The sequence below is a fragment of the Taudactylus pleione genome, unplaced genomic scaffold (assembly GCF_031769625.1).
Source record: "Taudactylus pleione unplaced genomic scaffold, aTauple2 ptg000479l, whole genome shotgun sequence".
Classification (NCBI taxonomy): domain Eukaryota; kingdom Metazoa; phylum Chordata; class Amphibia; order Anura; family Myobatrachidae; genus Taudactylus; species Taudactylus pleione.
Genome location: NW_028284881.1, coordinates 8166613 through 8180797, shown reverse-complemented (window position 1 = coordinate 8180797; position 14185 = coordinate 8166613). Strand labels below are relative to the sequence as shown.

At 46.0% G+C, this 14185-nt stretch overlaps 1 protein-coding gene across 1 annotated transcript in view; it reads left to right on the top strand.

Annotated features, from left to right (window-relative positions):
* NAA25 (N-alpha-acetyltransferase 25, NatB auxiliary subunit) overlaps window positions 1-6685 on the top strand; it is a 76327-nt gene extending 69642 nt beyond the window's left edge. The window contains exons 23-24 of the mRNA XM_088449230.1: window positions 3538-3684; window positions 5150-6685. Coding sequence (XP_088305356.1) covers window positions 3538-3684; window positions 5150-5272 — 270 coding nt within the window. The 3' untranslated portion in view covers window positions 5273-6685. The remainder of the gene's footprint in view (window positions 1-3537; window positions 3685-5149) is intronic.
* The last annotated feature ends 7500 nt before the right edge of the window (window positions 6686-14185 follow it).

Here is a 14185-nt window from a genome sequence, read left to right as displayed (position 1 = left end):
TCATGGAGTGGGCATGTATGGCTGCCAATGGAACTGGTTCCCTTGTATTTATTGATGATGTGACTGCTGACAAAAGCAGCAGAATTAATTCTGAAGTGTTTCGGGCAATATTATATGCTCATATTCAGTCAAATGCTTCAGAACTCATTGGACGGCGCTTCACAGTACAGATGGACAATGACCCAAAGCATACTGCAAAAGCAACCAAAGAGTTTTTTAAGGCTAAAAAGTGGAATGTTATGCAATGGCCAAGTCAATCCCCTGATCTGAATCCGATTGAGCATGCATTTCACTTGACGAAGACAAAACTGAAGGAAAAATGCCCCAAGAACAAGCAGGAACTGAAGACATTTGCAGTAGAGGCCTGGCAGAGCATCACCAGGGATGAAACCCAGCGTCTGGTGATGTCTATGCGTTCCAGACTTCAGGCTGTAATTGCCTGCAAAGGATTTGCAAGAAAGTATTGAAAGTGAAAGTTAGATTTAGGATTGTTAAGTTTGTCCCATTACTTTTGGCCCCTTAAAAAGTGGGAGGCACATATAGAAACCGTTGTAATTCCTACACCGTTCACTTGATTTGGATGTAATTACCCTCAAATAAAATCTGAAAGTCTGCAGTTAAATCACATCTTGTTTGTTTCATTTCAAAGCCATTGTGGTGGTGAATAGAAGCCAAAATATGAAAATTCTGTCAATGTCCCAATATTTATGGACGTGACTGTATGGTTTGATTTCTTTGCATGTGTGGATTGCATGGGTTGTTGCTGACATTTGGTGAAAATGGCATTACAATAGCCCCGTTACAAATAGATCTACTGAGAAAAAAATGTTGATGTGTTCAATACTTATTTTTCCTGCTGTGTGTATATTTATGAATATAGACACTGGAGTGCCAAAAGTCGCAAGGGAGTCTAGACCAGCGAAGTGCGGCGACTCGACATTGCATAGATTCCACGTGTGGACGGAAGTCTTCTAGAGAGATGGTGACCCATGCCATATGGATAGTTCCCACAGCTCCCTGATATTTGTAGGTGCAGTATCTTGAGTGGGAATGGACCTCTCCACCACGTCCCATAAATGCTTGATTGGGTCCATGTCGAGCGAACATAGTGCCACACCATTCGTCAGAACTTTCCAGAATGCTTCTCGAACCAATTCTGGACAATTTGGGAACGGTGACACTGGGCCTGATTTAGACCCGCTCGCAAGCGGGTCGATGGTGCTCTAGTGTGCATGCGCACAACGGAGGGAGCTCCTTCGTGCGCGAGACCTGAATAGCGATGGCCAAGCCGTCGCTATGGGTCTCGCACCAAAGGGGGCGTTTTGTCGATGGTGAGTGACAGCAGGGGGCGTGCCGGGGGCGTTGCTGCCCAGACGGAGGCGTTCCCTGATAGAGCCAAAAGCACTCCTGGGCTTGCTGAAGCGAGACCCTACCGCAGGGTGTCGTCGCAAGCCCGACGGTCGCGATGGTCTTGACCATCGCGACCATCTTTTTGGCTGCTCGCATAAGCTGTGGGTGGTCACCCACAGCTATGCGAGCGGCCAGGAGGCCGCTCCAATTTTAGGTAGGAGGGCCCTGATTTAGAGCGAGCGCTCTTGTCACAGCGTCCGGCTCTGAATCAGGCCCACAGTTCCTTATCCTTCTGGAATATTCCATCATTGTGGGGGTACTTGCAAATGGTCATCAAGCAATGAGACATAGTGGTTACCCAGCAAGGACGTGTTCAGACGGACCAGCGGACTGTCTCAACACGTCACGTCATGAACACACCCAACACCATTATGAAACAAACACTAGCCTGTATAGTACCTGGTGGACAACTGGGGTCCATGGCCTCATGGTGTCTGCGCTACACTCGAACCCTACCATCAGCCTGAAACACCTGGAAGTGTGGCTTATCGGACCATACCACATGTTGCCAGTCCTCTATAATCCAATTAGTAACATCACAAGCCCGGGGGGGACTGTTTCTGGTGTCGTAGTGTTAACACTTGCACTCTGGGGGGTCTTCTCCTCCCATATTCCATGGAAGCTAAAGAACGCTGCACTGACCTGCTGGATATTCGTTGGTACCTCCTGCATTGAATGTGGATGTGATTTGATCATTGTTGCTAGTCTGTTACCACGAACATTTCTGGCCAGACACCGCTGGTCACGGTCATTAAGCATCCGTGGTCGGCAACTGCGCTGTCCACGGTGTGTGGTAATGCCTTCTATGAGGTATTCTGGATACACACGTGACACCATAAATCGAGATATGTTGAATGCCCACACAACTTTGGAAATGGAATGCCCCATTTGAACTGATTATTCATGTCCCCATGCAATGAGCAGCCTAGCCGGTTTGCATACTGACTCATGAGATGTCACATTGCCAATTGCAAGCATTGGCGAGTCCCATGCGAGACTGTCCGATGTTTTAAAGTATCAGTCATTTAAAGGCAAAACCAGGTTGATTTTAGATGACTGCTACTTTAAAACCTCTTGCAGTCTCGCACGGGACTCGTCGATGCCTGCAGTCCACATGCTATTACGGCTCTGTTGACTCTCAAACAGATTTCTGTTTATTTGTGAATGAAAATCTTGGTGAATAAAGTGTCGACCTTGGAGGCCATGCAAAGTTCCATTCAAGAGCACCCCAAATGGAACAAGTCTCTCAATCTCTTGATCTGCCAATTCATCAAACTAAAATGAAGCCACATTTGCTATTTTGCTGGCTTAGGGTTTGCTATCTCCACAAGAGCTGTCGCTCTTTTATTTGCATTCCTCCCAACTATACTGATTTCAATGGGACAGTCTTATTTGAGGGCACTGTATTTCCATTCTGTAATTGGTTCATTGTGCCGATTAGCAGGAGTTCGTTTTGGAGACCTCTCCTTGCAGTACTGCCTGGAGAAAGGAGTCTCCAGTCCATAAATTAGTGCTTTTATTCATCTTAAAAAGGATTAGCATGAGCTGTGGCCCAACTAGATTCACCAGTGTTGAGAAATATATATATTTGGGATTGGACTATCTTGACCAGATGCCAGCCTCCAAGGCTGGGAGCTGTCTCTTTGTCAGTTTTAGGGTCTTTGGTCTCCAGGGGAAGCCAGACTTCCAATAAATGTACTAGAAGAGTTGGGGCTAAACTTTCTAGTCAGATGACAATGAAAGACCGTGAAGTTTCAGTCAGACAATTCTACAGTACAGTAGTAGCATATGGTAACTATCATGAATGGACAAAGCTCCCTTGAGATGGCAGAAAGCAATATGATGCGTTCTGTGTAATTGAAATGTTCCAGCATTGTCCTCTATACTCTCTCCCACTCTCTCTACTCTTCTCCCTCTCCCCTCATCTCTCTCTCTCCCTCCCTCATCACCCTGCAACATACATACTGTAGACCACTTTACCTCTGAAGGTATTATACTGCTTGTGTTCCTCAGAGTTTGGGTTTACTGATGCAAGGTGCTTTATTATGTTTGATCTGTTTTGGAAATTTAACACACTTCAAAATACTGCTGGCCTATACTATAACAATATTTTTTTTTCTTTGCTAGCCTCCAGTATTCCCTAGCTTCCAGGACTTCATTACTGGACTGCACACATTGTTATCAAACATGACCGATTACATAAAGGAGTTGGAGACCTCTTTGCTAGCACTGAAAATAGAAAATCTCTCCCTAGATAATATCATCTTTACAGAGGTTAGTTGTGCATTTTTGATGTATTGTAGTAGGTGTGTGTTTCTGCTTTTTTTTTCTAGCACCTGTTACTTTCACGGCTGGTATAATCAGTCCAAAACAATAAGCGTGCTTATGTGAGTTCATTGGCTATAGCATGTAAGATGAAAATTCAATAAGGTACAGCATTGGTCAGAATTCTGCCTAATATTTCCCTGCTACATTTAAACACGGTGTGTGTAAGTGATGAAATAGATGCCAAGTATCGTGTAGGACCCCCTCTAACCCGACTGAGTGAAGTAACTCGTCGTGGTATCAATTCTACTAGTGGACGGAAGACCTCTGGAGAGATGTTGACCCATGCCGTCTGGATAGCTTCCACAGCTCCCTGAGGCTTGCAGCTGCAGGATTTTGGGTGTGAATGCACCTCTCCACCACGTACCATAAATGCTCCATTAGGTTTATGTCAGGCAAACGTAATGGCCACACCATTCGCCGGAACTCTCCAGAAAGTTCCTCAAGCCAATTCTGGACAACTTGGGACAGATGACACTGTGCATTATCCTGCTGGAATAATCCATCATTGTGGGAGTACATGAAGTCTATGAAGATCTGCAAATGGTCATCAAACAATGCAACGAAGCGTTTACCAGTCAATGAAGTGTTCAAGAGGGACCTAACCCATGCCACACCATTATGAAAGGGCCCATGGACTAATGGGGTCTGCGCCACAACCAACTCCTACCATCAGCCCAAAACAAATAGAACCGCAATTCATCGGACCACGCCACATGTTGCCAGTTCTCCAGGGTCCAATTAGCAACGCCACAAGCCCAGGTGATGTGCTGTGTCTGGTGGTATAATGTTAACAGAGACACTCTGGTGGGTCTTATGCTCCCTTATCCAATGGAAGCTAAAGAACGCTGCACTGACCTGCATGTTTTGCATCTGGTACCTCCTGCATTGGATGTGATTTGAGCCATTGTCGCTTGTCTACTACCACAAATAATTCTGGCCAGACGACGCTGGTCATGATCATTACGCACCCGTGGTCGGCCATTGCGCTGTCCACATTATGTGGTGGTGCCTTCCATGAGGTATTCTGGGTGCACACGTGACGCAGTAAATTGAGGAATGTTGAATGTCCGCACAACTTCAGAAATGGAATGCCCGATCCATTAGGCACCAGCTATCTTGCCCCATTCGAACTCCGATGAATCCTGTCGCCTTGCTATGAGCAGCCTAGCCAATGATTAAATTGACTCTGGAGATGTCAGATTACAGCTGATGCAGGTCTGGGCATTTCCAAGATGTGTCAATACGGTGATGCCACCTACCATTACCTTTGCATACTGCTATCCCATAACTTTAGGCAAAAAATAACAGCCCTTAAGTACCCATGCACCCACCCCCAACAGCAAACACACCCATTAAGAAATTATAAACCATAACTCGCAGTTAAAATGTTTAATTTTTCTTTTCTCTACAGGAAGAAAAGACGTTTACAAAGCTGTCAACAGACAAGGTTCAGAACAGCTACCTACACTCTTTGCAAGAGATTGGGGATCAACTGAGGAAAAGACTCGAAACCATTAAAAAACTCAAACTCTAGAATGTGAATAAGAACTGTATGTCATTAGATATATTGATGCGCTACTGGCAGTCATCCTAATCCAGAACTTCCCAAGAAGATGCATGAAGGACTCAGTCTGAATTTTTTGGGGTTTTTTTTAGGTGTTGAGAATGGAATTTATACAAAAGATTTAAATTATTGTACATAAAGTGTAAGCAGGAACAGCCTGCATTTGACCACTTTTTATACATCTTCATGAACTTGCAGCAATTGATTTTTCATGCCTTTTGACCTTCATGCAACCTTGGAAACTCTGAACATGCAGCAATAGAAATTGGCTTAATCTCAACAACTTTAGTTTCCCCTATCATGTAGATCAGTTTTATTTATTTTTTTATGCATAAATATGGCCTCCTTTTGTTTCTCTTTTAAGTCTTTCTTTCCCTGGTCCATATGCTTTGCTATAGTTCAATTCTTTCCCAGTAGGTGTTTTAAATTATATGAACTGAAATATGACCTCACAATGAAATTGGACTTTTTGCTTCTAAGACAGTGTCCGAATTATTGGTTTGATTCAGATATTTATTTACATTGCAGCTTGAATTTAGGAATGAGAGAATGACTATAAATTTAGGGAATAAGAGAGAGATTGGGCTCTCTACATTGCCACAGTGTTGGCACTAAAGGACATCTGTGTAGCCAACTTTAGATCAGAGCTGGCTCATATAACTTATATTGCATTATTAGACATGGGCTGTTATGCATAAACTATTACAAACATGAAGCCACACTTTATTATATTACCCAACTGTCAATTAAGCAAACAATTCATTTTTCACTTTAACAATTTTTAAAGAGCATTCAGGTGCTTTACACTTAAATCGGTGTTCCATTACTTTTTAACGCAGGCGACATTTTCTGCAGTCTGCAGGATCTGAAGCAGTTGGCTCCATTTTGCTAAGGATATTTCACCATTTTCTATGCTTAATTATGCAACATCTTAGTGCTGGTGTATATTTATATAAAATATATATATATGTGTGTATGTATATTTGTATAGTATATAATTATGTACATACACATATGCATACAGTCAAACATGTATGTAATAAAATGCTAATCTCTGCCTACATGCACAAAAATAAACTAGCATGGAAGGAAAACTTTTCAACTTGGGTTGCCGGGTGACTTTCAGATTTTCACAAATCTTTATCTGCGCTGAGATTTTCAATAGCTCTATGTGAGGCTTCGGAGATCCTGACAATCGGGACATATACAACAGACATTTTGTTAGTGAGGCTAGGTGGTTGACAAGATTATTTTTAAAATAAATCCCTATGTAAAAGAAAACAAAGCGTATGTTTGCCTTTTTGTGCTGTTGGTGTATATACACATTTTCATAAATTTTTAAAAGCTTAAAATACATATTTGTGACTAAATAAAGATCTGTTTTTCTTTAAGAGTAGGTGTGCAAAATTACGTCTTAATCCAATGCTTTGACTGAGGTTGTCAGCCTTTGCCTGTCATCCCTAAAATTGTTGCATGTCACTGGCTATCACAGGTTCCTAATTTTTCTCATATTTTGTAGCCTATAATTGTATGAGGAGCTTAATGCAATCCTAATTTGAAAACTGAACGAAAGCAGCTGTAAAGGTGCTGCCTTGCAGAGTTTTTTCGTTTTTACGTTTAAATGCTGCCTGGGTTTTTCTTCTTTGGGTTCCATAGGGTCCACAGGAACTACCTTGGGATATATAGTTGGATAGCATCCAATGCACCAAACAGCAAAGCTTTGACGCTCCCAGCATGCACTGGTCCCCCTCCCTATATACCCCACACCCAGCCACAGGCATTCAGTTGTTTTGTTTGGTACGGCAAGGCACACATGTTTGAACAGTGGGACTGCGCAGGCAGTCCCAACCTTTTTTTTCCTTTTTAGAGTTTAGTGGTGTAGGCGCCGTATAGTGACTCCTACTACCTCTGCCGAAACGGCAAAACCAGCATCTGCCTTTTGCCACTGGGTTTCCGGCAGGCCTCAGCTGGGCTAGATAGCGCGGCTTCGGCTGGGGCGTGGGACTGCGATCGGGGAACGGAGAAGAAGGTAAGGTGCATGAAGCAGTCCCTTATCTCTGGTGAGAGACGCATCCGAGGTCAGGCTGTGTGTGCAGGACGACTCCTCACTAGATGGTCGGGGCCATATTGTCTGTTGCCGGGGCAGGACGCACTAGTCTGCATCCTGCCGCCTTGTAGTGCAGTGTACCCGGCTAATCGAGAATCACAGCCCAGGGGAGGTAGATGCTCCTCCCCCCAAACAGAAAACTTGCAGTTAGCATTCTTAGAGTGCGCTGCAGCGGTGTTCTGAGGCTGGTCCATCTTACTATATCTCCGTCAGGTTTGGCATATAGTGTGCTCTATATCCTACCTTCACCCTGCTGGGGCTGGCTAGTGATCAGAGTTAAAATTTGCTGTATTTTTCATGCATTGTATGTGACTAGGCTAGCTACTGCTGCTTGTACACTACCTGTTTTCAAGCTATCACACTGTGTTTTTCCTCATCCATCTGAGGGTGTGTGGAGGTTGATACTAAAGTCGCATTGTTACTTGTATACGGTGTACCTTATGAACATTGATTTATATCATGTCTGAAGGTAATAAGCAGGATGAGAGACCAGTGGGTCTATCTTGTAAATTCTGTTCTACACACCTGTCAGTTCAGGATACCACAGGTGGTTACTATCACGCCTCAGGTGTTGTCCTATCGTATAGGCAAAGTCACTGAGATACGGGCTCCGGCTCTGGGGGCCACAGGCAGTGCCTCAGGCTGTAGGGTACCCACATCATATGCATCCTGTATATATGCCTCCTATGAATCACTGTTGGGATTATTCTGCGGCTCACTCTACCTGTGCTAAGACAGAGAATGGCAATACACTCTGGCTAGAGATCCCAGTGGGGGTAAAGAAGCAGAGGCGTAAGGAGAAAAGGTCTCGTCAGGTGTCACACACTGACTCAGCTACCTCGTCAGACTCTGAAAGAATACAGAGTTCTGAATCAGCCTCTGAAATAGAGGATTATCAGGTTGTGGATGTTCCCTCTCTGGTTAGAGGGTTTAGAACTAGCCTCAACATAAAGGAGGAAGAGGAAGCTGCTTTGATAGATGAAGAGCCAGTCTTTAGACACCAGGCGGTGGTTAAAGACTATTTTCCTAGGTCAGGGCAACTGACGAATCTTATGGCGGAGGTTTGGGAGACTCCTAATAAGCATTTTTCAGCCACTAAGAATTTGGCCTCTCGATAAACATTTGCTCTAGGAGCAAATGGGAACTTCCACCTACAATAGATATGCATGTGACCAGTTTGGTCAAAAGTCCTACAATACCTATTCCTGCAGCATCTTCCTTAATAGACACGGACAGAAAGGTTGATAATCATCTAAAATCAATGTTTTTGTTGTCAGAAGCTGTTACCAGGCCAGCTACAGCTGTTACCTGGGTGGCAAAAGCGATGGAGGGCTGGATTAAGGGTCCCATCTAGAGAGCAGCGGTCTCTTATTGGTCAATCACAAGAAGCATCTATGTATATGGTGGAAGCAGGAATTGACGCAGGTGTGTTTGCGTCCAGAATCTCTGCCAACGCGGTGGCAGCCAGAAGATCTCTTTGGCTCAAGACTTGGAAGGCAGATGCAGGATCAACAAAGGCTCTGGAGTCATTACCCGTCTCTGGGAACGTACTGTTTGGTGCAGGTTGGCTGAGATAATGACTTCCCAAGGGCAGCGGAATTACCATCCACATCTACCTCTAAGAGGCAGCCATACCGGTCCTTTCGTCCATCAAGTAGGACAAGGAAACAGTCTTCGGCCAAACAAAGTGGGAAGAGGGCACAGTCCAAGGGGTCTTGGGCAGCCAAATGCCCTCCTTCCAAACCAGATGGTAAGCCCATGGTTTGATGGGACGGGCCTTCCCCTGAAGGATGTCAGGATGGGGGGGGCGACTTTTGCAGTTTACTCAGGCCTGGCATCAGACTACTACAGATGCCTGGGTACGAGAGCTGGTCTCAAGGAGTATGCCATCACGTTCTTCAGGCAACCCCCTCAAAAGTTTGTCGGCACAACACTTCCCATAGACCCGGTCAGGCTACGGCCTACCGGGAGTCTATGGGGGTCCTGCTAGAATCGGGGACTATAGTCCCTGTCCCTGTGATGCAACAGGGAAGGGGGTATTACTCAATTATGGTTCTAGTTCAAAAACCCAATGGGTCACACTGCCCAATATTGAATCTGAAATCTCTCAGCAATTTTATCAAAGTACCCAAATTTCGGATGGAAACTTTGCGGACAATTGTATTGGCAATGGAGCCTGGAGACTTCATGGTCTCCCTAGATGTACAAGATGCATGTCCCGATTACAAAATCTCAGTAGATCAAAAACACTATCAGTTTCAGGCTTTACCCTTTGGGCTAGCCACAGCTCCCCGGGTATTCACCAAGAAAATGGCAGTCAAGACGGCCCATCTCAGATGACAGGGAGTCAGGATACTACCATATCTAGATGATCTAATTTTGGCACAATCATAGGAGATGTTGCAAATGCCATCTGCAGATGACCATTGCCTGTCTACATTAGCATGGCTGGATAATTATTTGGAAGAAGTCGTCACCAACCCAGCAAATGGTGCACTTAGGGACGTGGCTGGACTCTCTGGGACAGAGGATTCTTCTCCCAGAAGACAAGATTGTAACACTGCAGACTCGAGTGCACAATCTTCTTTGCAAGCAATCAGTGTCAGTGCACTTGGCAATGCAGGTCTTGGGCTCCATGGTAGCAACATTCGACATGGTGGCTTATGCCCAGTTCCACTCCAGGTCCCTACAGTTGTGGATCCTGGCCCAGTGGGATTGTCAGTATCATCGGATAAAAACCCAGATGGTACACATCTCGCCAGAGGTTCGCCTGTCCCTAGCCTGGTGGCTTTAAACCAGGATTGCCAGTTATGGATCCTGGAATGTGTACTTCTCACCATGGATGCAAGTCTATAAGGATGGGGAGCAGTGACGGGTCGTCATACCTTTCAGGGAAGGTGGACAGACCAAGAAAGTAATCTACCAATAAACATATTGGAGCTTCGGGCAGTGTGCAAAGCACTCATATTGGCACAGAACCTTCTAGAAAGCAGGCCTGTACAGATTCAGTCCGACAATACGACCACAGTGGCCTATATAAACCATCAGGGAGGCACACGAAGTCCAGCACCCATGAGAGAAGTGGCAAGGATTTTGCTGTGGGCGGAATACCATCTGCCAGCAATATCAGCAATTTTCATCCCAGGTGTACTCAACTGGGAAAGCGGACTTTCTAAGTCGCCAGGACATACATGCCGGAGAATAGTCTCTTCATCCGGAGGTATTCTAGATCCTGGGGACAGGTGGAGGGAATACCAGACGTAGACCTCATGGCATCTCGTCACAACCACAAAGTCCCCAGGTACGGGTCCAGGATAAGAATTCCCTCAGCAACCTTCGTGGATGCTCTGGCGATGAGGTGGGACTTCAGGTTGGCATATCTGTTCCCTCCAATCTCTCTCCTCCCAAGAGTCATCAGAAAATTCAAACAAGAAGGCGGCTGGATGATTCTAATAGCTCCTGCCTGGCCCAGAAGGCATTGGTTCTTGGATCTGACACGTCTCAATAGGCAGGCCATTTTCACTGCCCCTGCGGCAGGACTTGTTAGTACAGGGTCCCTGCCTGTACCGGGAGTTACCTCGACTGGCCAAGGGGTTTTCTCCTTCAGTGATGCAGACCATGCTGAGAGCCAGAAAGCTTTGGCTCGCATTTATCACAGGATTTGGGGGTCATATTTTCTATGGTGTTCTAACAAGAAATATGACCCTAAGATATTTAAGGTATCAGGATACTTTGTTTTCTCCAGTTCGGATTAGACTTAGGTCTTCGCCTGGCTAGCTTTAAGAGTCCAGGTTTCGGCTCTGACTGTTTGGTTCCAGCGCAAGATTGCACCTCTGCTGGATGTTAGAACATTCATGCAGGGGGTACTGTGGCTGCAACCTTGTTTCCTCCCACCCGCATTTGTCTTTGGTTCTCAGGGCTCTGCAGACGTATCCCTTTGAACCCCTGGATAAGGTGGACTTGAGATGGTTGACGGCGAAGACTAGGTTTCTCCTAGCTATCGCTTCAGCTCGCAGAGTCTCTGACTTTGCAGCCCCGTCTTGTCGCTCTCCATATTTGGTGTTCCATCCAAATAGAACTGTCCTCCGTACTAAGGCGGGTTACCTTCCAAAGGTGGTTTCTCATTTTCATATTAATGAGGAAATTGTAGTCCCAACCTTTAAGTCTTCTGATTTATCTTCAGGTGAGGCTTCCCTTGATGTGGTTCGAGCCCTCTGGATATACGTGGATCGGACCAAGCCCATCACGAAGTCGGATGCACTCTGTGTTTATATGGTTTTCACAAGAGAGGTTGGCCAACAAACAAACCTTGTCTCGCTGGCTTTGTATGACCATCTCGCAGGTTTATACTCAGGCTGATCTCCCTGTTCCTAATAAGGTGACAGCCCATTCCACTCGGTCTGTCGGACCATCGTGGGCGCTTAGATAGGGGGCCTGCCGCCACCTGGTTTTCCATGAGCACGTTCATAAAAGTTTTATGCTTTTGATACGTACAGTATGCCTCCCAGGATGCTTCCTTTGGGCGGCGGATTCTCCTATCTGCTCAGGAGTGTCCCCACCCTTAGGAGTACTGCTTTAGGTTGTCCCAAGGTAGTTCCTGTGGACCCTATGGAACCCGAAGAAGAAATATAGAATTATGGTGTAACATATCTTTTTGATTCTTTTTCTTTGAGGTCCATAGGGTCCACAGGACACCCACCCTGATGCACCTGGCCTCAGATGGACTTGTTCTTAAACTTTGTGTCACAGATTCCCTCTTCACTTGTTGAGTGTTTCCTGGTGACATTTTTCTTCTTTCTCCACTCTCTGCCTCTTGCCGTAAGGCTTGGTCACAAACTGAATGCCTGTGGCTGTTGGGGTGGGGTATATAGGGAGGGGGACCAGTGCATGCTGGGAGCTCCAAAGCTTTGCTGTTTGGTGCATTGGATGCTATACAAATATATATCCCAAGGTAGTTCCTGTGGATCCTATGGATCGTGAAGAAAAATAATTATCAAAAGGTGTGTTATACCATAATTCTATATTTTTTGCTCACTCTTTATATCTCTCTCCTCTTTCTCTCCCCCTTTTACTTAGTCTCTCTTCTTCCCACCTTTTGCTCTTCCAGTTGTTGGGCCGAGCATGTGTACTTGGAAGAACTAATGAGCATCCCCGCATGCTGTCTTTACTACAGAGGGTTGTGGTGGGCTCAGTGTGTATGTTTTATTGGTAGACTAGTGACCCACCCCAGCTTCACATGAGAGCAATTTCATTTTGCCACAGCCCCCTACATCTCATAACTTACACCTTGTCACCACAGCCCCCTGCTTCTCATAACCTATGCCATGAGCCCACAGCCTCCTGCTTCTTGTTATTGCCCCCTGCATTTCACCACCGCATCCTATATTTCACCACAGCACCTTGCATACCACCAAAGGCCCCTGCATCTCACCACAACACTCTTCTTCTCACTCCTGCCCCTTGCCTCTCACCAGTGTCACCACAAACCCCACTGCTGCTGCCCTGCAGCTGGCTGGGGCGCGGCCACTGGAATGGTGGAGGATCATGTATGAGAGTTTGTATTGCAGCTACCGTAAGCATCAGCAGCATGTTCTCCTGGGGCTGGGGCACCAGTGCCTATTTCCGCAGCCTTCATGCACACCCTTCCCCAGCTGCCAGACATGGCGATGAGCAATATCATCTTTGCACAATGTACTCTGTATTTCCCGGGCTTCCTGTTCAGCTTTCTCGCCGTGGTCCCTCTGTAGGAGAACAGTGCTGACTTCCATGGGAGGTGCCTCCTGTTCACCGAGGGCGTGTGGCTGAGCGGGAACATCACGCTGGAGAGTGAGTACTTCACGATGGAGGAGTGGTGGTCGAAGTCCGCTTGCAGGTTCAGAGTCTCCTGTTTCTTACTCCTGCCCCCTGCATCTCTCAACAGCCTCCTTCTCAATACTCCCCCCTGCAGTTTACCACAGCATCCTATATTTCACCACAGGCCCCTGCTTTTCACTCCTCCTTACCACAGGCCCCTGCATCTCACCACAACCCTCTGCTTCTCGCTCCTGCCCCCTGCATTTCACCAGTGTCACCACAACTCCCACTTCTGCTGCCCTGCAGCTGGCTGGGGCCCGGCCACTGGGAAGGGCAGGAGGAACATGGATGAGATTTGTATTGCAGCTACTGTAACCCTGATCAGCAGCATAGTGTCCTGATGGTTGATTGTTTTTTTTATTAAATTCCTGATAGCTATGCCTCCCCTGGCTCCTTCTTGGCTACTGTGGCTGCATTAGGGCATCTTCATAGGTTCGTCGGAGGCTGTCCGTCACTCTCTGGGTTTGATTCAGATTTGGGAAAAGAGTAAGATAGAGCAAGTAACTCTGTACCTGGACAAACCATGTTGCAATGCAAGGACTTCAAATACATACCTTTTTTTTTGCATGCAGGGTAAATACTGGCTGTTTTTGCATGTAGCCTACAAATGCTGGACAGCTTTATTTTTAAACTGGAATTAAGATTTAGGTTTGGATAACACCCCTTCCAAATCTAAATTCCTCTGCACATTTTAAATCTGTCCCATCTGCAGTGCAGCATGGTTTTACCAAGATGCACAGTTACTTGCTCCTTCTATTCCCAAATCTGAATCGGGCTCTCTGCTGCCTCAGACGTGATCCTGCTCCAGTCCCTGAATTCCTCTCCTCTCTAGGCTGCTGTTAAGCAATGGGGCACATTGCTAGCTCTGATTGGTTCTCACTTTGCTGTTTCAGCACTGTTGGCAGCTACTGTACTTGGTGTTT